General features: G+C 42.5%; 1 protein-coding gene across 1 annotated transcript in view; it reads left to right on the top strand.

Moving 5' to 3' along the window:
* Positions 1 to 22439, top strand: part of LOC117394795 (leucine-rich repeat neuronal protein 2-like) — a 41380-nt gene extending 18941 nt beyond the window's left edge. The window contains exon 3 of the mRNA XM_059004966.1: positions 18459 to 22439. Coding sequence (XP_058860949.1) covers positions 18920 to 21076 — 2157 coding nt within the window. The 5' untranslated portion in view covers positions 18459 to 18919 and the 3' untranslated portion in view covers positions 21077 to 22439. The remainder of the gene's footprint in view (positions 1 to 18458) is intronic.
* The last annotated feature ends 1077 nt before the right edge of the window (positions 22440 to 23516 follow it).

The following is a 23516-nucleotide window of genomic DNA, read 5'->3' as shown; positions in this document are numbered from 1 at the left end:
TAGACAGAGAAAGAAGAGGGGGAGCAGGGGGATTTTGGCACTGTTTCAAAAACTGAAACCAGGACAGATGGTGAGTGGTTCAGGTTAAAACCAACTCTTTCGAGACAGTTTTGAGACACATTATAGAGACACATTATAGTCTTTGCCCAGTGGATTTTATTAAACTGCTTTGACATGCATCTCATTGTAAATGTAATGCAACAGACACAAATATGAGCTAAGTGGCATTGTCGGTCAGGGCACCAGCTTTTCACCTCTGGAGGCCCCGGGCCTGAATATGGCTTCAATCTTGTTTAGATAATAAGCCTTCAGTGAACAGTATCATAACAAGAGGCCAATGATTGGATGGGCATGGGCCGTGAACATAGTCTCTCAACCCTTAACAGAAAGGGGGATCTCTCCAGGACAAGCTTCAAACATAGGAGAGACTGAGCTAGTGTGGGGAAGCTTGCATTGCCACAGACCTACGCCCCCCCCCCCCAAAAAAAAAGAAGATATATATGAAACTATTAATCTAAGTCCATTGTTGCAGTGGTTCCAGCTGCAGTTGAACCACAGCGCCCTGCAGCTCTGCTGTCAGAGTGGGCTGGGTGGGGGTGAAGGGTTAAGAAGCAGAGGGGTCAGCCTCCCTGGTGCTAAATCACAAGCAGGAGGAGATTGGTTTCACCCTGGCCAGACGTGGGAGTTTTGTCATCCCGCTAATAGTCTTGTAGTCGGAGAGACAAATGACTGCAGCTGAGCAACGCGGTTTTACTGCAGCACATCTCGCTCCTTCAGCCACTCACTGTGCTGGGAATGACAATAGAAATAAACTGCTGGCTTATTCACTCCTTTTCCGTTTGGGTCTTTGAATTGGGGGTTTTGGCTGCATCCGGGTTTGTTTACTGGACGTGAGAACATCATTCTGGACGTCTGCAAGCAAAATAACCCATCAATGTGTAGCCTTCTATAGCCTCTATAAATGAATGGGGGCGTGCTTTAGTTTCATTTTACAGGGAGCAGATTGCTTTATAGGAAACACTTGATCATTTAAACCTCCCCACTTGCACGCCCCTCAGCTATCGCTTACACTCAGCTTAAAGCACGATACCGCAGTGCCTACCTCCTAGTCACAAGGCTCTAACCGCTATACCATAATGCTTTCCTCCCAGTCCCACAGCTCTAATCGCTATGCCACACTGCTAACCCCCCAGTCCCTCTGCTCAAGACAGAATAAATCCAAAGTGTCCTGTAGTTTAAGAGTGAGTCTTAAATAACTGTTTGAACCCTGTAGGGAGCTGTGATAAGTTTCTCACTGCAACTCTCTGGAGTCTGACATAGAGGCAGGTAATTTGATTGTAGAACTTCTCTCCACTCCATGGTAACCTTCAGTCCCATGCTGCCAAACTGCAGGCCTCTCGCTAAAGTGTGACCCATAAATGTCAAGCAGCATTAAATCTAAGAGGTGATGTCATTAAAGTTACAGCCAGTGTTTGTCTGGCGAGCAGCATATTGTACTGTATAAAATCACACAGCAAAACCAGTCACTCGTAGCACTGGAGCAATAGGAGTTTCAACTTAAAAGTGTTCTTTAATCCCCCAAAAGTGTTTTTGCCACAACTGGAGTAGATTTCTATACAGGGCATTTGATGTATTGTCAGTCACTACAGCACTGAGAGATTTTTTTAATTTTATCTGACTAATCCCTTAAAGGACAGTGGAAAATCAGAAATGCGTTATGTCAAGAACATGGGTTAAATTATCTCAGGAACTCGACATTTTCAACCGTGATGTCGAGAGCATGAGATACATTTTCTTTTCTTTTCCCATGTCCTCAATGAGCTGCTATACCTTGATGTAGGTATATCTATTAAAGCAAACACAAGGACGTATTTGCACATCTGCTAAATTTAAAAGAAAGGTCTGCAAAAAAAACAAAACATAAATGAATATAAAAATAAAGCCTTTTCAAGTTGGAATCCTTCTGCTTTTTAATATATTAATATACCTTTTTTTAATTTAAAAAGCCGGTGGCATGTGTTGGACTACAACACAACTACTTCATATAACAAATGCAAAAAAAAAAAAAAAAAAACTGCTTGGTACGAGTAACTAGAAACTTGAAATTCCCAAATCAGACCCAGTGAGCTGTCTATTATTAAATGCTTGGCACTGAACGCTCAAATTTGCACAACGCAGTGTCCGTTGTTCAAACAGGGTAGCTTTTGAAAACATAAAGAAATGTTGCTTTATATTCAGACCATGAAAATGAAAAATAGTCCCCGAATCCCAGCTATTCTTCATAAGAAACATGGTGAATGTGAGCTCAATACCTTCCAGTTATAAACCTCCACCGACAGTGCTGAGAAGCAGTCTACTGCTGGAAGGAGGCTGTGTGCATTGTTAAAGGGTGGATAAACACTCATATATATTGCACATCCCATTGCATTTCAAACACAGGCAGTGGCACTTAAATATGGCAAGATTGATGGGGACGCCTTAATTATGCTGCCATCAGCTGATTCTCAACATAAAAAATATTCTCTCGCCAAGTAAAGGGGATGAAAAGCTGCATCTAGTCTAACGCTAGCACTCACACACACACTCAACTTTCCTGGAAACTCATAGATTAAAAGACAACCTAATACAACACTGCATTTTCTGTGCAGAGGAATTTGCTGGTTCTCAGATACCCAGTAATTCCTCACTTCCCTGTACTATACTGAATTTCATTTAATGGTTCAAGTACGGATTTACAGTGATGCACTAAATTTGCTATACTGTTCTGTACTTTTATTTAACTTTCAGGATCCCATCAACTGCCCCGCCCCCCTCTAAATTAGCTCAGCTGGGGTGTCCCAGGACAAAATGTGAGGGTTGGTACACGTTTGCCATCAGGATCTTGTGATTTTGCCCAAGCATGAGAATGAAGGACAGCACCCCTGGTGGCTTCAGGCTGCGTATCTGTTCAGCTGTGTATGGAGTGCATGTTCTGCACTAATCTCTGGTTAGCTAGCCTGGCTTTGTCTTCAGGAGACTATGTGCTTTGTGCTGAGAAACTTGTAGGGACAAAGCATGACCTGGTGGTTAGAGCTGAGGAACCGGCAGGCAGTGTGATCTTGTAGTTAGAGCTCAGGGACTGGGAGTGCTCTCATTGGCTGCTGGAGTATTGACATTGGTTGGCCCCGATGTTTTTAAGGTGTCAGTGGATATTTAAAGTGCTTCCTCGCTTATTTATTTGATACCCTGGAGAACCATGTCAGTGAGATTGATTTTCCTTGAATGAAACTGTAGTGTTCAGGTGTGCTATATCCTGGGGACCGAATCAAGGCTGTTTTCTACCACAGTATCAAAGCAATGGGTTGAGTGCATTGAACCATAGAAGGGCTATTAGAGAAACAATTTGTTTTTCCCATCTCTACGGTTTCTATGCCAGGCTCCTTTTGTCATCCCTTGTATTAGAGTTTGAATTTGAGAACAGCAGGTATCAGCAGGTACCACATTCATTTTGCTATGTGCCATTCATATAGCATTATCATCATGGTTTACCATGCTTCTCTGTGACTGAATTACTTTACGCCTTACTGCACTTTTCTTTTACTGTGGTGTATTGCTACTTTTATAAGAGGTCACTTGACTTCTGTAAAACACTGGCCTATTGCAGAGTGCAGTAACCTCTGCTTCTGGGGGTGAATGGTCATCATGCCACACTTGCTGTTTAATTAATGCAGACTGCAGCCTCTGCTTCCTCAGTGATCCGTCAGGAGGCAGATCGAAGCTATATGCAGTGCGCTGAGGTTATTTACCGGGCTGCTGAAGGAGCATCACTAATTTATCTTCGACACTTCCTGTGCAAGAACAATCAGAAGATGATATTGAATTAACCCTTCTGTCTCTATCCCTGTGCAGTGCAGTCTATTCTCAAGTCATTACAGCAATCAGTCATCACCCTGCACTTTAATATTGTGAAAATCTCCATGCCTGGCTCCCCTACACTTTAATAACGAGCACCAGTCTAAACACACCACTCCCAGCTCTCCTTCACCATGGATTTTAATACTGTATAACAGGAAATTTTGGCTGGTATTAAATTTGGCGGATTTGCTATCTTGGTAGATTTTGACAGTTTTTGAATTGAATTGTTTTTTGAATTCTACTTTTAAATTTCAAAAACATTCAAATGCATGTTTACTTAATGAAATCTGTCTTCTAAAACAGTATCTCATTTACAGTAACTAATAACGAAGAAGGTCTTCTAAAGATGAGTTACATTATTTATCGTTATATAGTCCTTCATTGTAAGATACCAGTAATTGGAAAGGATTAGCTGCAGTTCACTTTAACGATAGGCATTTGCTAACTCGCAGTTTTAAAACTTAGCTCTGGTTCACTAACATAACACAATAGAATGATCGCAATATCGTGTAGTAATTATAGGACAGTATTGCACGTGTGAAAACTTTAACAATAAAGCCGAAGCAAAAATGCTTTAAATTTAAAACTAGCAATTTATTTTAACATATTTTTTAGAGACGTTGCGATACCTGCACGGTGGGTGTCTTAATAGTAGTATCTACAACGAATTGACAATAACAATCCAAAGCAAATTTGCTTTTGTTACAGACTAAATAAACTATTTTGGCTGTTACAATACTTAATTAACCCCTTGTAAAAAAATATAATACAAAACAACTTAACATAAAAAAGAGCAGTCGTGCAGGTACCACTGTAGCAGGCGCAGTTTACACTGCCTCAGAGTTCCTGATCGCATCATGAATTCCAGATTTTCTAAATCCATTGATGTAAATGTCCGGCCAGCTTTTAATTTTTTCAAGCAAATTGACTTCATCACACTGCCATTCTCATATTCTCATATTCACTTTGGCGTCTGACACATTCTTTCCCTTGCCCAGTGCTTCTTTAACCTTTGCTGCATACCAGTCTGTCAGAGGCCAGGATCACTCACTGTGATACGGTATCATAATAAGCGCTTAAACATTCCAATTATTAGTATTGTCTGATTTTTCCACCCTCCTTTATTAAACTGGAGTTGAGAAAATCCTCTGCAGTGATGTATTATAACCCTTTCATGAATCCTAATACTGATGGATTCCATGAGCGATTCACATTCACATTCACAGCCCTTCCCCCTAACAACGACAGTGCTGTTTCCTTTTTTAGATGTGCTTAGCTGGAAGAGTTTTGGCTTACTGGTGCCCACAGCTGAGATCTGGCCGATCAGAGGAGAGAGAGAGAGAGAGAGAGAGAGAGAGAGAGAGAGAGAGAGAGAGAGAGAGAGAGAGAGAGAGAGAGAGAGAGAGAGAGAGAGAGAGAGAGAGAGAGAGAGAGAGAGAGAGAGAGAGAGAGAGAGAGAGAGATCAGCAGATGGGCAGTACAGGACCTCTCAACGAGTGAGTGAGTGGCACACTGGCTGGACCTTTTAATTAGGGACACAGCTTTTAAGAAGGAGTACGTCATGTGGTAATGTCCTGTGCGCTTTGTTAATACTGAATGTTCTAATGGGGTTCTTGGCTCTAGGGAGTCATATCTCAACCTGCTTGACTGATGTTTTTGTTTCACTTATCTTATGCAATGGAAGTACAAACAGTTTCAGTGATAAATGCATGACAAGGCAAGGGAGCAGCAGTTGCAGATCACAGGAGGGAGGAGTTTTTTTTTCTACATCACAATATCTATATGTGTAAAACCATCTTAAGCTGGTCAATTGTCATCTGACTACACCACAATCATATTGAATTGGAGATATGTTCTAGAATAACGGATTATGACTCATTTATTTAGGTTTAAGGAAGACCCAAGACTACTGTCAACATGTACCACACACATGAGAGAGAACCATTGAATCAATTCATTAAAATGAATTATTGAAATTGGCGTAGTCAAATGACAAATACTTATTTGACTGGCCACACTTGTCTGAGGAGGTGTTACATATGAAAATATGTTCCCTACTCCTGTTGAGGAAGGCATAGATGTCAGCAATTGCTTGTGATTTCACGGTTTCTATTAGTTCATCACCTGCCATTTTTCCAAGCAGTCTACTCAAGGATGTACTTAAGGATGCCATAATTACTTCATCTGGATAAACCACTATGCATCAAGTCAAGGACCCTTGCAAAACTTGCTAGTCAGTCAGTCACTTCCTCAATCCAGAACCGACTTACAGTCTACCGGAATACAAGTCTTAATTTCTGTCAGAATTTCATAAAACGAATTTGTCATTTGTTTAGTGTCCAAGAGCAGTTTTTGCAATACTGTTCTCAAAATTGGCAGCAAGCCCTTGTCTGTTTTGTAAAATTGGGAGGAAAAAATAGGTCTATTCCAAGTTGGGTTGGATGGAAATTTAATTTAGCTCAGCGAGTGGGAGGGAGTAAAAGAGAAGCTGAGAAAAAGACCCATCTGTGTCAGTTATTGCCTTCAGGAGGAGAGAGGGAGAAAGAAAAACAGAGAAATGATGAGGGAGAGGGAGATACTCCACACCCATTGAAAAGAGACTGCAGTTCTGTAATTGTTTGGCTGTAGGGATGATGATGATGATTGCTTTAATTAAAAGGTAATTAGCACCAATGGCCATCCATTCTGCTTGATGCCCGGGGGTGGGTGCTGAGTTGGTTTAGTGCAGCCATGCCATGTCTTATTATCTAGCTCTGTTAATTACCCTATTGAGAGCAGCCATCATTGTCTGCAGGATATCTAGGGGCTGTTGGGGGGGGGGGGGTGCTAGTAAGAAAGCCTCAGATCTGTGAAGCCTCAGCAAACACATATAACACATATAACACAAACCCACCAAGACATCAGCCAGACGAATTCGTATCTCTGCAAGGGTTTCTCCAGCTTCTTGTCAGGCCTGCATTTTTCACTACCTCTCCACTTTACTCTTGCTTCTCCCTTCTTCCTCATCCATGTGGAAAACCAGTATATGTGGAAAATAAGTATCTATGCATCAGGTATATAGCTTTATATGAAGTCATTAGCAAAGCTTCTCATGCAATACAATATATGCCATGCTCTCGCATTCCACATGGGCAGTTCAATTCAAAGGAATTGGAATGAGAAGTAATACAGGTTTTGACACATTTTGTAAAATGCATTTTCTAATCTCTGCAGAGGGACTGGGAGGAGGCAATGAGGTTTAATAGTTAGAGGTGAGAGGTGAGAGACTGGGAAGAGGCAGGGTGGATTTGTACTTTGAGCTGAAAGGCTATGAGGAGACAGGGCTGGCTCGTGGCTAGAGCTGAAAGATTGGTAGGAGGCAGTAAACGGCTTGTTGCAGGGAGATTCTCGATCAGATTGCAATCTGCTATAGCCAACAGACGGTATTATTTAATCAAAGTTAAACTCCATCGCCAGAGCCTTACGTTTCCTGGTTCAGACTTAGCACAAGAAGCAGGTTTAGTGTATCAGTCAGCATATTGGAGGGGCCTGGTGATCCATCAAGTCCACACAGATCAATACTCTGGCCCCCTAATAAAAGGAGCAGGTGGCTGGCATTTCAATGACTGCAAAATCTTATAAACGTATTTTGTTAAAAAGAAAATTGCAGGGACACTTGCATCTGCATCTGTGTGTGATTTTACGTTGAGATCCTCAAAGATCTCATTGGATCACAGGAACAATTTGTAAGAATTAAAAAACCTACAGAATGCGCCAAGCCGTTTTCTAGATGCATTACTGTTCAGAATAGGTATGGCCTGGGCTTGCTCCAGCCTTATGGTGTCTCTGTGGTATTATTGGAGTAAGCAAAGGTACGTAGCTCATTTGTAACAATTGTAAGTTGCCCTGGATAAGGGCGTAAATAAATACATTAGAATGCATGCCGTTGCTGCCACATTCACATTGTATCCAGCAGGTCGTGCTATAATCGCTCATCCCCCTGTCCCGAGTGAGTTTCAATGCCCTAGACTTTCTGGGGGCCAGAAGGCAGTTAATCAGTGGCCTCAACTCCCATTTTTTTATTTAAACTCATGGGCACTAAAGAGGCATCAACAACTGAGTTATATATTTTATTTGTATCCCTTCAGAACTTTGCAATGGAGCAGGCTTGGCACCAAGTGTGGTTTAAATTAATGTAAAGTGCTATTGCCTGAATCTGTTCTGAAGGTAACTGGTCTGAAACAGGTGCTCTCTATCCCAGCTTTACTTGTCTCTGCAGGACATGTCTATGCCGGAGAGTGTCTGTTTAATGAGATCGAAAGCAGCTGGTGCCAGGGAAAAGCGAGTGTTTACTGCAGAGGGCACCGGCAGAGCCTGCAGTCATCCATCAGCCACCGCGCTCAGGAGATTAATGAGCACAAGCATACACACTGAGAGCAGGGCTGCACTCACCCACACACACTGAGAGCAGGGCGAGAGGAGAGAGGGATGCACCCATCCACACACACACACTGAGAGCAGGGCGAGAGGAGAGAGGGATGCACCCATCCACACACACACACTGAGAGCAGGGCGAGAGGAGAGAGGGATGCACCCATCCACACACACACACTGAGAGCAGGGCGAGAGGAGAGAGGGATGCACCCATCCACACACACACACTGAGAGCAGGGCGAGAGGAGAGAGGGATGCACCCATCCACACACACACACTGAGAGCAGGGCGAGAGGAGAGAGGGATGCACCCATCCACACACACACACTGAGAGCAGGGCGAGAGGAGAGAGGGATGCACCCATCCACACACACACACTGAGAGCAGGGCGAGAGGAGAGAGGGATGCACCCATCCACACACACACACTGAGAGCAGGGCGAGAGGAGAGAGGGATGCACCCATCCACACACACACACTGAGAGCAGGCGAGAGGAGAGAGGGATGCACCCATCCACACACACACACTGAGAGCAGGGCGAGAGGAGAGAGGGATGCACCCATCCACACACACACACTGAGAGCAGGGCGAGAGGAGAGAGGGATGCACCCATCCACACACACACACTGAGAGCAGGGCGAGAGGAGAGAGAGATGCACCCATCCACACACACACACTGAGAGCAGGGCGAGAGGAGAGAGGGATGCACCCATCCACACACACACACTGAGAGCAGGGCGAGAGGAGAGAGGGATGCACCCATCCACACACACACACTGAGAGCAGGGCGAGAGGAGAGAGGGATGCACCCATCCACACACACACACTGAGAGCAGGGCGAGAGGAGAGAGAGATGCACCCATCCACACACACACACTGAGAGCAGGGCGAGAGGAGAGAGGGATGCACCCATCCACACACACACACTGAGAGCAGGGCGAGAGGAGAGAGGGATGCACCCATCCACACACACACACTGAGAGCAGGGCGAGAGGAGAGAGGGATGCACCCATCCACACACACACACTGAGAGCAGGGCGAGAGGAGAGAGGGATGCACCCATCCACACACACACACTGAGAGCAGGGCGAGAGGAGAGAGGGATGCACCCATCCACACACACACACTGAGAGCAGGGCGAGAGGAGAGAGGGATGCACCCATCCACACACACACACTGAGAGCAGGGTGAGAGGGATGCACCCACCCACACACACTGAGTGCAGGGCGAGAGGAGAGAGGGCTGCACTCACCCTCACTCCTATTGACAGCAATGGTAATCACAAAGGATAAGAGGAGAGGAGAGCTACACACACACAAACACACGTTAACTCTTAATCCGGTTAAATCAGGTCACTGTTTTGACACCTATTATAGTATAACTAATGCCTCTTAACCTCTATAAAATACACAAAAGGTACTTAGTTAATGTATATATTTTTTGGAAAGAGAAAAAAAAATACAGTTTCTGTCCTCACTTTGTTGGTAAGAAAAATGCCCTCACTTATATAACAGAGATACACAGACACTAAAAGCTATGGTGATTGTAGCAAATCCACTCCTAACTGCTACATGATGAACATGCATGAACAGGTTTCCTCTCAATCCTAAAGCAAGTTAATTTCAGACCTTGCATAATTAATTAATAGTGCTTAATACTACCTCTCCCCACAGTATTATCGATACTGGAAATGCTTTATCTAACAACTAACCTGTTACATATACTGTACAAACAGGTGTTTCAATTGAATATGTAATCTGAGCATCTCAAGTTCTTATCAAGAAACATTATATAATAACGACTTACTATCTTCAGCTCAGCAAGTGCGATCATTGCAAAAACAAAGACTTGTGTTCCTCAAACATGCTCTAATCACTGTGTGGGCGTGTTCATTCCCTTCTCCCAGCATGGGCGGTAAACAATAACACACACAATTACACACACACAAAAACAAATGTGGGCTGAATCAAACAGTACTGCAGATGTATCCCACACACGATTAAACAGGGACAAAGAGAAGGAAGAAGGTGATTTTTAGACAGATTGAGGTGATCAAACACAAATCTCCTTGAGGGTTTCAATGAACATCACATGTCTTGCATCCCAAATTCATCCTGAAACTATTTTTTTTGTGCAGATCATCAGGTTTGCTTTTTCATTCCCTTTAATCCCGGTAAGCCCTGTAATCAGCTTAGCTATGATGGGCTGCTAATGGAAACTGCCCCCCCAAGCAATGGTGCTGGAATCGCTGCATCCTGTCTCAAAGACACCAGCTTTATATAGCCATTATAAAGTATAATAACTGGTAGAGTTTAATTCAGGCCAGAGCTTATTTAACTATTGGGAATATCTCTTAGTGGCACATATTTGGTCTCAGGTGGCCTCCATTTTCTCTGGTCTGCCACATTATACTCGTTCAGAAACATCATTTTTCTCACACCAACGATGAAGATTTATGCATCTAGATAGATCTGCAGAGGGAAAACTAATATAATGCAACACAATCTAATGTATGCTATGTTGAGCTTCACATTAAATGTTTGCTTATATATAGATATTTCAGTTCATATTTCAGCCATGTTCATCTTGAATACAAACTGCTCCCGATTTAGCAAACCATTAGCATTGACAAAAACAAGAGCCAGTTCACAAGTCTGAACATACTTTCCTGGGGGGGGGGGGGGGGGGGGGGGGGGGACTGTCTAAACCTGGTCTTACTATCTAGGATCCCAGTGGAATCCTCTTGTTGTCACTGTACCTCAATACAGAGTGAAAGCTGCTTATTGACTGCTCAAGGGACCGTCTGAAAATTATCTTGCAGACTTCTCGCTATGAAATCCAGTACGCAAAATGCTGCACTTTATTGATTTATACAGGAGTCGTTTCATGTCGGATTAACCAGTGCCCCCCTGCTTGACTGTCTCAGATTTTGTTCAAATTTAATGCGTCATTGGAATAATGTTGTTCGATACCACATGCAAAATTCTAGTTTAATATGTAGGAATCATGTCTCTAAACTCACATTAGACAACCTCAGTTTAGGCTACATATCAACTAGATTGCTTTAAGTTCAAATGCCATTTGCTCTCCTGTCGTGTTTTGAAAATCTTAAAGCAAGGTTGCATGCTACCTTGATCTTGCTATTTCCTCATGTAAAAATCAGGACCAGTGTAGTGATTTTCCCTGGATCCTAATGTGCTACACCCAGCCTGGAAGACTGTATTTTAATACTGCTAAGCACCAGCTCGCCACAAAACACCAGTAGAGGAGTGAGAAATGACTGCTATACTGTATCACTGCAATTAGTAGTTTGTTAATATAACCTAGTTAGTCATTCCTTATCTGCCTCTTGTTTCCTGGAACTACTGGGGATTTCAATCACATATTCATTGATTTACTCCAGAGGTCTCTACATTACTTGTATTGAGTTGCTCAGTAATAGAAATCATTTCTTATAATTTGCTTGTCCTCTACATGCAGCATGTTATTTATCTGATTTAATTACAGTTACAGCACCAACATAAGATCACACAAATGCAGATTAAATGAGAAGATACAGACAGAGCATAGCAGAGTCTAATTTAAATATACCAAAATGTAATATATACATATGTGATTAATAATGTTAATTTCTAAATCTTGCATAAAAGATCATTGAATAATAAAAAAAAGAAACCCCACAACAGCACTATTATTTTCTATTGCTTAATAAGTTTTCCAGAGGGCTGCTACTAAATGTAATGAGGGTGTGTGTTTGGGGCTGGTCATAAAAGCTATCAGCCTATTTAAATCATGTTCATAACTAAACTTAAAGCACTGGATTTGATTGTAGAAAGTGTAAAAGCCCCCTGAGATGCTACTGCACGGGATAGCAGTCAATGGTATGATGCTTAACTAGCTCTTTACATGTGTTGTTCATTACAAGCTGTCCTGCATCACTTCAGCCTGTAAGTGGAGTAACACCCTTTAGCCACGGTCTATAGCTCATTAAGTTTGATTTAATAGAACTTGTATGCTGGCTTTGCTAAGTGCGTAGTGTGGTATAGGCAAAATTAAAACCACAAGTAGCACTTCACACTACAGAGCAGGAACAAGCATGTAATAAATGTGTAATTACCAAATGCTCTCTTGCTTTCACACTGCAACTACTGTCTAATTGAATGGGATTTTACTTGTAACGACATCATATAGATAATTTCCATATAATTACACACTTATGTACCTAGTTATTACCATGTTTTTACATGGTTATGTATACCTTATTTAAAGTGCTACAAAAAAACAGTGCTATAGTACAAGCATAGTAAAGCATAATGAAAAAATAGTAGAAGCTTGAGAAACTGCACGCTTACTCTTCAAACTTAGCACTGAGGTAGAAATTTCTGTTCTTTAAACAGTATGCATACCATACAGTACATGTTTATTATGATTACAACTGTTCTTTATGGGTTTTTAATGTGTAAGTACCAGTTTTTGCAACTCTACTATTGTGAGAAGGGGGCATCTCAATACTTCTTGAAAGATAATTAGCATTGTTGAACAAAAGAGTGCTCACCTAATGGACACTGTATTTATAGCTTTGAAGGGCTTCCTTGTCAATACTCTGTGTCAAAGTTGTAATCATTACTATAGATTTTAAACAAAAGGTTCCTTTTCCACCTGGGACAATTAAAAAAATGAATTTTCCTTTCCTTGAACAGATGCCAATCAATTGCTAATTTGTCTCATCTGGTTTCATGAATGTGGAACTCAACCGACACTGTGACATATTGACCAGAAAAGGGTGGATTGAGAAAAAAATCAAAGGAAGTACTGTTTTAATAGTGGTGATTTAAAAAAAAAATAGTTTTTGGCATCTTTAAAAGCTTGTTCAGTGGTAACAACGCACTGGATACTGAAGTAACCTACAGCTACGTTCCAGCATGAATGTGACAGCGCGGCGCCTCTTTCAACCTTGACCTCTGTACACCAGAAACAGTTTAAAGTATATTTATGTAAATTTAAAGCAGCATTGTTTGTGTTGATTATATATGATAAATGTACTGGTTTGGTTATCAAACAAACAAAAAAAAGCCTTGCATGTTTTTTGCCCCACCCCAAGTGTAAAACTAAGAATTCTCTGACAGCATATGGACAATCCATGTTTTTCTCAGCAAATGGATTCCTAGGATCCCTGTTCATGACGAGAAAGAGTTTAACTGACTGCATCCTTTTGATATGTTTGATTGCTCTCACAGCAGTATGGGTAAAAATAGACTGAATGGCCTTGCCCTACTATATGTCCCAGGAGGAAGTGTTACAGTGTTTCGATAGATCAGGCTATAGGAGGATTGGCAAACTCTATTTAGAGTAAAGCCATACAGTCTCAGCAGTCCGATCAGTCTTAGCACTAGTATCAGCAACCTTACCAGTCCCAGCAGTCAGCACCAGTCACAGCAGTGGCAGCACCAGTCTTACCAGTCCCAGCAGTGGCAGCACCAGTTTTACCAGTCCCAGCAGTGGCACCACCAGTCTTACCAGTCCCAGCAGTGGCACCACCAGTCTTACCAGTCCCAGCAGTGGTAGCACCAGTCTTACCAGGCCCAGCAGTGTCAGCACCAGTCTTACCAGTTCTAACAGTGTCAGCACCAGTCTTACCAGTCCCAGCAGTAGCAGCAGTGTCAGCATCAGTTCCAGCAATAGCAGCACCAGTGTTACCAGTCCCAGCAGTGTCAGCACCAGTCTTACCAGTTCCAGTTGTAGCATCAGTGTCACCAGTCTCAGCACTAACTTCAGTAGCAGTGAACCAAACGCATGTCTCAATGAAGGTATAACCCCATCTACTTATTCATATTTATAAGTTCTATTCTTTTTGTCCTTTTAATATCACATATTTCTAGCAGTGTGAATAGAGTGATTTTAGGTTGGTGTTGTTTCTGCTGGGAGATTTATTTAAAAAAATATGTGTCATGAAGGTGAGTCACTGGGTAAAGAGTTAGCAACTTATATTGCTTTGCAGTTTGCATTAATAGCCTCCAGGCTTCATGAACAGGATATGCAGGGTTTTCAGTAAAAATCTATTCCTAGCTACGTCCCTGTAAATACTATAAACAAACCTTAATAAAAAAATGTAAAACATATTTGGGTAACAGTGTCAGTAATTCAACTACAGCTGTGTCAGAACCAACCCAGTTCCTACTGAATTGATATAATGAAAGCATCAACTCAAGAAACCATCACTATTTATATTGGTGATATTATTAAAATGTGCTTATTCATCATGAATTTTAGATATAGGGGTTGTCAGTCTAAACAGCTGTGTCAGACCTAATTACTACTTCATTTAAATGGGATAGTAAAACATATGCATTTTTATATGCAAGTATATTTGAATTACAAACACACCATAAAGTTAGAAAGCTCGACAGAGGCTCGACATAACGTCCATTGCAAGCATCCAGTTTCTAGATATGAAGATGCTAGCTGACCAAGAACGAAGCACAGCTGAGACGTGCAAGGGTGAAGGGGTTCACTACAGCAATTACTGGATTTTCATCTGAAAGCTCAGGGGGTGGTGAATGCGGTTCAACGTTGGCCATAGTAATTGAAGTATTTCACAGCACTTCACCCACAGGACCTCAAAACCTCATGCATTTCATAACCTGCTATAACATGGCTCATAAAATATGAATAGCAAGTCGATTCCTGACTCCCATGAAACATTTATCACGGCATATTTTTTACCTAAAACCCTGCATAATGATGTGTTTATTACTTCGTTCAATAACAAATGTATCACTGATTAATGGAATAAAGCCTGATGAAATGATTAACGATAACAGGCAAACAAGCATTGGTTGTTTTGTATAAACAGCAATATAGGCAGTAACAGTACAAATGGCCCTTTCTTTTTATTTCCTAAATGCTCTGATGACCCAGGAGGCATTTAAAACTATCCATTTTATCTGTGTGCTTTATGGAATCTGCAAGGAAAGAGCATGAGCTATAACGAACACATTTCATTAGGGACAGAGGCATGGGGAGGAATTCTAAATCGGATCCGGTGACCTCGCTGGGACGGGAGAAGAAAAAAAAAAAATCCATCACCATTCAAGTGAAGACGCCTCTCTCGGCTCCTCAGCTCTGATCGGGCCTTAACGTCTAGCTGCTCCAAAATTGACAAATTAATTAAGCAATGTTTGTTAAAAACATCAAACACAGAAGTATTCAGACCTGGATTGTGACTGTGAGCCACAACAGTGTACTGTATTTTTCTACCTGCCACTTCAATAAGAGACACTCCATTCTCAGGTCTCCAGGACTGATCAACATGCATTTGCAACTGAGTGCGAAATAATGCATAGGACAAATATTCTTTGACAGAACAGTTAGAACACATTCTTGAAGAGCACTTCCCTGTCTATCCAGCCATAAAGAACAGCAGGACACAGAGATTAGTGGGCGCTGGGTGGGAAATACATTATTTAACACACGAAGCACAGCTCCTGGCGACACATTTCTAGTCACTTTGTGTTTAAAGCTGCTCATAACACCTCTGTGTCTCATCCTAACAGCTCGTGAAATTATTCCAGGGAACCTCTTATAGGCTGGTGAGGTTATAAATAGAATGGCGTAGGCTGTCCAGGAAGTGTTTGATGGATGTCAGAATCAGATGGAAATATGGCACTTTGTAAATGAGGCTGGAAGCAGAGTTTTCACCTCCGACAGCAAGGGAAACAATTTCAAGCATATTCAGCCCGTCAATATTTAAAATCGGCTGTCACTTGTGATCAAAATCTACGAGGTGAGAACTGAACATCCATTATACTCACAGCAGGTAGGATGTGCTTCACAAAAGGCAAAGGGGTTCAACTAATAGGAAAACACATTGTATTTCTATCTATGTATATATCCCGTCTCCGCATGTTGAATTATACATTGGAATTTGGCAAGTCTACATATAAATATGTAGCTCTAACATCTAACTTCTCAATCTGTCTTTGTTTATTTATACATTCGCATCTAGATTTTATACGTGCAGACAGTTTGCGTTTTACCTTCCATTTAAAAGATGCATTCAATCATTTAACACTAGCTTATTGACAATATTATGTCCACCAGCAATAGCAAGTAAAAGTGTTCAGTAGGTCTACTCAATGTATCTATTAGTGCAACAAATGAACAACAGATAAGCTCCACTTGTAAATTATTAGACATGCTCTTGTGAAGGTCTCAAATAGGAGAGGGGGTCATGATGAAAATTATAAAAAATATAATTTGTCATATTTTTGTCTGCAGTCAAGGGAGATTTTCTTGGCTGATCATGCGTTATCTGGTCTGGTAGATGTTTGCAGAGCTGGGTGGAATTGCGTGGAATTAGTTCTGCAACATTACAGCTACTTTACTCAAATTGTTTGCTACAGCTGGGATAAACTTGTGGAGGTTTAACTTTGATGTCCTTGGATTCATTTCTAACAGAACAAAACCACGTATCCACTGTTTTCCAGGAATGGATTACATAGTCATGTTGTTGATGCTAAATCACTGGGATCCTGTTAAAGCCAAACTTGACAAAGTTTTGAGATCAATCAGCTACTAGGAACTGGACGAGCATACAGACGTGCTCAAATTTGTTGGTACCCCTCCACAAAAAACAAAGAATGCACAATTTTCTGGCTTTTTTATGTTTTTCTTTCAAAAGTGGAGTCCTCCTGGGTCTTCTTCCATGGAGCCCACTTTCGCTCAAAAAGTGACGGATGGTGTGATCAGAAACTGACGTACCTTCACCTTGGAGTTCAGCTTGTATCTCTTTGGCAGTTATCCTTGGTTCTTTTTCTACCATTCGCACTATCCTTCTGTTCACTCTGGGGTCGATTTTCCTCTTGCGGCCGCGCCCAGGGAGGTTGGCTACAGTTCCATGGACCTTAAACTTCTTAATAATATTTGCAACTGTTGTCACAGGAACATCAAGCTGCTTGGAGATGGTCTTGTAGCCTTTACCTTTACCATGCTTGTCTATTATTTTCTTTCTGATCTCCTCAGACAACTCTCTCCTTTGCTTTCTGTGGTCCATGTTCAGTGTGGTGCACCAATGATACCAAACAGCACAGTGACTACTTTTCTCCATTTAAATAGGCTGAATGAATGATTACAAGATTGGAGACATGTGTGATACTAATTAAAGAAACTAATTAGTTTGAAATATCACTATAATCCAATTAGTTATTATCTTTTCTAAGGGTACCAACAAATGTGTCCAGGCCATTTTAGAATATCTTTGTAGAATAAGCAATAATTCATCTCTTTTCACAGCTTCTTTGCTTTATTCTATGACATACCAAAGGCATGCAAGTATACATGATAAAATAGCTTTTAATTTCATCACTTTTCAGGAGGAATGAAGCATTATTTCAATAAGCTGTAAGGGTACCAACAAATTTGAGCACGTCTGTAGATGGGCTGAATGGCCTCCTCTTGTTCGTAAATGTTCTGTAGTTATGTTCTTACAGTTGTATTAAACCGTGTTTGGTACTGTAATGTGGACTAACTACTGTCCAGAAAGGGTCAAGTTGAGACTTGGTGACCTAAACCAGATTCACAATCAGGACTTCTGAGTTAAAAGGCTGTGCTATAAAGCTACTGAGACTCCAAGCCCTTCAGCAACCAGTGGAAGTGTAGTGATTTAAAGTACGGACGAAGACAACAGATGTCGTCTTTTTGTTTGGTTTCACTTTTGTTAATTCTTTTGTCACATCCTGGTGACTTTTTAAAGCTCCCCAGTAACCTACATTAAATATAGCTTTCTGAATCATGTCTAACCTCCAAGTAGATTCAGTACACCAGAGTGTAGCCAGCAACAGTCTACCTCTGGTGGATGTAAAAATAACATCAATAAGGAATACCTCATAGAACAAATGTGGTATTTCTTTTCTCCACAGGGAGCAGTGTGCTGCAAGGGGAGAGGTTAACAGGGTTATGCTAGTGTACCAAAAGACATGATTGTGTTCATTCAACATTTCATTAGCTCTAAAATACTGTGCAAGTGCTGTTTCATTTGAAGTACTGGCGCTGTCGACGGTTTGCATTCAGTTTTGTCAACGCATGCCTCAAATGCTTAGAAAATCCTTACTTGCCAAGTTCTAACCCCATTTTTTCTGTCTCTTCCTTTCAAGATGTGCTCCTGAATGAAGTTTGCCTCGTCTTCTGTCTTGTCGACCCCAGGATGTAAACACACAGAGCGAGAGAGAGAGAGAGCGCAAGCTGCAGGAAGGTGTGTGCGTGACACACCAGGTTGCTCTGTTGGATTTCAATAGCAACTGGAACTGTCTGGAAACTTTTTACAAACCTCGTCACAACATCACAAAAGAAGACCAGTAGAATCATTGAGACAAGACCACGGAAGGTTCCACTATATGTTATTATATGTCATTTGTGTTAATGAACTTCAAGGGAATACAAAAACAATAGAAAACGATAGACATCCAAGTGAACAGAAAGAACCACCAGAACTGCAACAAAGAAAAGAAAAATATATATTATAACAAAATCCTATACCACACTACAAATATACCTAGAGACTGTGACTTCTCATAGGTCGAGAAAAACTAAACAATAAAAAAAGATACCATTAAAAATGAAATACATTGCAATGAGATTTCTGCAAGTCCACCTGCTCCTGGGAGTCACCAGCGCTCTGGTCATCCAGTCTGTGCCCTGGAAGGTCCCCTGTCCTCGGCAGTGTGTGTGCCAGATCAAGCCCTGGTATTCTCCTCGCTCGGTTTACAAAGAAGCCCCCACCGTGGACTGCAATGACCTCCTGCTCTCTCGTTTGCCCGATTCCCTGCCCGCCGAGACCCAAACTCTTCGGCTGCAGAGCAATCTGATCAGCTCCCTCGATCAAACAGAGCTCCAGGGGCTAGCAAACCTGACCGAACTGGATCTCTCTCAGAACAGCTTCACCAGCGCACGACACCTGCGCATCACGGGAATGCCCGGACTCCTCAGTCTGCATCTGGAAGAGAACCAGTTCCGGCACCTCTCAGAGGCTGCCTTCTCAGGTTTCCCAGGCTTGCAGGAGCTGTATCTCAATCACAACCAGCTGAGGAACATCTCCCCTGGAGCTTTCACTGGCTTGGACAACCTTCTCCGACTTCATCTTAACTCCAACCGCCTTTGTGCGGTCGACCGCCGCTGGTTCCATGCCTTACCTCATCTGGAGGTCCTTATGATCGGAGATAACCCTGTGGAAGTCATCCAAGACCTAAATTTCAAGCCACTGGGGTCCTTACGCAGCCTGGTCCTGGCTGGCATGGGCCTGAGAGAGCTCTCGGAGTGGGCGTTCGAAGGATTAGCCAGTCTAGAGAGTGTTTCATTCTATGATAACCGTCTGACCAAGGTGCCCAAAAAGGCCCTGCAGAAGGTATCCGGCTTGAAGTTCCTGGACCTGAACAAGAACCCCATCCAGCTGGTTCTGCCTGGAGACTTCAAGGATATGCTTCATCTGAAGGAGTTAGGACTGAACAACATGGAGGAGTTAGTTTCCATAGAGCAGTCAGCCCTAGAGAATCTGCCTGAGCTAACCAAACTGGAGATCACAAACAATCCACGACTATCTTATGTCCACCCACAAGCTTTCCAGCGCCTGTCCAGCATGGAGAGCCTGATGCTTAATAGCAACGCCTTGAGTGCTCTACACAGACAGACCATACGTTCCTTACCTGGTCTCCAAGAGATCAGTCTGCACACCAACCCTATCCGTTGCGACTGTCTGATCCGTTGGGTGGGTGCTGAAGATGATAGGCCTGTCCGTTTCATTGAGCCTCAATCCACGTTCTGCTCAGAACCACCGGAGCTCAAGGCAAGAAGGGTGAAGGAGGTCTCTTTTAGAGAGATGGCCAACAGCTGCTTGCCTTTAATTGCCCCAGGAACTTTTCCTTCTCATGCACGGGTCAGGCTTGGTGAGAATCTGGCTCTACATTGTCGGGCCTTAGCAGAACCAGAACCCAGCATCTATTGGGTCTCTCCCACAGGCCAAAAACTTTCCCCATCTGAAAGTTATGGACGGTACAAGGTTGGATCTGAGGGTACTCTGGAGGTCTTTGGGGTTACCCTAGAAGAGGCAGGGCTTTACACTTGTGTGGCACAGAATTTGGTTGGGGCCGACACCCGCAGCGTTGCTGTGAAAGTTATCGGGGTTGGGAAGTCTTTGATAAGTAGCATCAAGAGAGGACGTAATAGCATAATTCTGCAGGCACGGGAAGTCTCAACACAATATGCTCTGGTTACCTGGCTATCCAGGCAAAACGTCCCTTCAGCATGGCTCTCCTGGTTGGCTAACAGAAGTGCTGAAGACCAACACAGTGCCCGACTGCTAGCAGGAACCAGAGGCTTTAACCTGACACACCTGAAGCCCAACACCGAGTACAGGGTGTGCCTGCACCTTGGTCCAAACGATACCTCCTGCCTTCATCTCAGGACTAAAGAAGCCGCAGCCACTGCTGTATCTCCCGACCTGACCCCTGCAGCTCTACTTGCGACCTCTGCTTTGCTCCTGCTGCTGGCAGTCAAAGCTTGCCAAGGAGGGCCCTCTTCCAGTCTGAAAGAAGAGGAGTGCCCAGGGCAGGAACAATTGGAGAAGCCAAGCATCTGCCCCCCAGTGCCCACAGCAGGAGAGTGCCATCTGGACACCCAGCAGTCTCAGAAGCAGAACTCTGCTAAAGACTGCAGCAGTGTTGACAATGCCAGCAGCACTAGTGACAATTTTCAGAACATTCAGCCACAATCATGCTGAGTTGGGCAGACCGCAGCTGTGATGCTACACCAACAACAGTCTCAACGACCCCCTCTCCTTCTGAACAAAAAAGAACGGATTGAAACTATACCAGATGGATGTAGCTTTGCATTAGAAACAGCAAAAGGAACACTTTACCAGTACAGTGTTTTAAAAGGAAGACAATATGATTTGTAAGGTTTTTAAAATAAGGGATTGGGGTGGAAGAAATATATTACTCAAGACGTTTTCTTTAATATATAGAATTAAATAAGTATGTAGGCTAAAAGGAGACATGTTTCAAGTTATCTGTGTCAGTGCTGCACCAGTTGGTTTCTCTTAGCACTATACCCAAACTTGATCAGTACCATCAGTTCTGTGATATAGTTTGAGAGGATCCTCTCAATCCTATTCCTTGTCTGGATTGGGTACTGTCAGGGCAGTGACTAGAGAATAATGATAATCAGATTTCTTACAGCATACTGCTGAGTGAAGATATTCAACACACACACGCACCCACAGTGTCTGGACAATTCCCAGTCAATGATGCAGACAATTATCACACAGTGAGTTCCCAGAAGTCCCATCTCTGCTCCATTTACTATACATTGGCACTTAAAATGACATTTGAAAAGTTCAAAACACTGAGTGTAACTGCTCACGCTAAAAGACTAAAGCATCTCCACTTAGTCTACTTCCAACCATGACTATAACAATGGAGTATTCCCCAATATATACTGCACAACGGAATACAATAGCCAAACAAATTTCCCCCTTACTGGTATCTTGTATTGTATATCCCATTAGGTCTAAATGTCTTTCTATTGAAGAACATTGACTGATTATAGAGTCTCTCGTGATCTGATCTGGAGTTTATTTAGGGGGATAAGGGATAAGATTAAATATCAACACTAGGTAATATTATTGTCATGTTGTTTTCCCCAATTCACTGTACTCTTCAGATACTGTGCTTGTTCTGTAAATCACACTCTTGAGGGGTGGAGGTAGTCTACCATTGCCAAAAACACAGAGGGAAGGGCGGAACCAGATCCAAAAAGAAACCCCAAAAAGGTTTCTCCAACCAATCAGAGAGCTACTGCTGGGAGGACTGCTGTATCACAACCAATCACAAACATACAAAGAGATCCAATAGCCAATCAAGAGTTAGTGCTGGGTTAAACCAGAGATCAACAGAGGATTAACCTGGATCCACACTTTCCTTTGAAGCGGTGCTTGTTGAGGTTCCCATTAACAAGATGTCTCTGCTTTGTTTGATTTTGTAAATGAAGTGGTCAGCGTGTCCCCCTAGATTCAGAAACCCTCTCCCTCCTCACTTCAGTTTTTTTCTACCTGTGACTGTAAATAAAATGTTCTGGATTTCCTACTCTATGTGCTGCTCTTATTTCGATGAGAATGTAGATGATGATTGTGTGTTAAATTCTATTTTGAGCAATTATTAAAACTTTTTGGAATGAAAACAGGTTGATAATAGTTTTCTTGTGATCATGTCTTGTATGAAACTCCATAGCCAGACTGCTACCCCAAAAATAGGCAAGTGTCAGACCACAGAAATGAAACACAAATGAACAGAAACCAGAACCAGGACCAGTTGACTGTTCTGCAGGAGTTATTTTCCTAAACCTCTATACATGTCTACTAAAGAGAGTGAAAAGCTTAGTTGCAGATTGGTTTGGATACTGCAGACAGAACCGGGTGCAGTCCCAATTTGAAAATGGAACAAGATGCAATCTGCGTTTTCATCTACAGTAGTTTCAGTGCAGGTGGAAGCATTACATAATCCTCTGCTCTAACCCCTTAAAAGAGTAAGTAGTTAAGGACTTGGTTTACCTACCTGGATCTCCCCCTGCATTGCCTCCCAGTTACAGTCTATAGTGGTTAAACTGGTAATCAAACCCAGAATCTCACATATAACCACTATCCCACAATGCAAAGTGCAGTAATACCTAAGGTTTCACAGACACCGATTAGGACTAACCTTGGACTGCCTTACCTAAAGTAACCTTAGGTAGTGCAAGTTTAGTGCTAATCTGGGTCTCTGAAACCTTAGTGTACCTGAACAGAGGCTGGGCGCAAAAGTGAGCGTCTTAACCACAGTGGAAAAGAGGCTCTTCTGCATTTGTGAGTTTAGAGCTTTTACTCTCATTCCATCTCACCGACAGGGGACAGAATCCGTAACGGCACTGCATCACACAACACTAGCTATGTGTTTTACTGCACCTTGTCTTTTTGCGCCTGATGGAAACTGAAATTTAACTCAAAATCAGTTTTGGATGCAAGATAAGGATTTGCAGACCCCAGAGTGAGACATCGCACATGCACGTGTCTTCCCCCTGAAAAAAACGGCCAGTGGAAAAGGAAATGAGCAGAGGAGCAGCTGTCTGTGTTTCAGGAGCAGATGGTGACCTTAACCCTTCCCCGGTTGAGCTTATTCATGGTTCTG

Source organism: Acipenser ruthenus, chromosome 30 (genome assembly GCF_902713425.1).
Source record: "Acipenser ruthenus chromosome 30, fAciRut3.2 maternal haplotype, whole genome shotgun sequence".
Lineage (NCBI taxonomy): Eukaryota > Metazoa > Chordata > Actinopteri > Acipenseriformes > Acipenseridae > Acipenser > Acipenser ruthenus.
The sequence above is the reverse complement of the archived record's forward strand: the minus strand, read 5'-3'. Positions and strand labels throughout refer to the sequence as shown.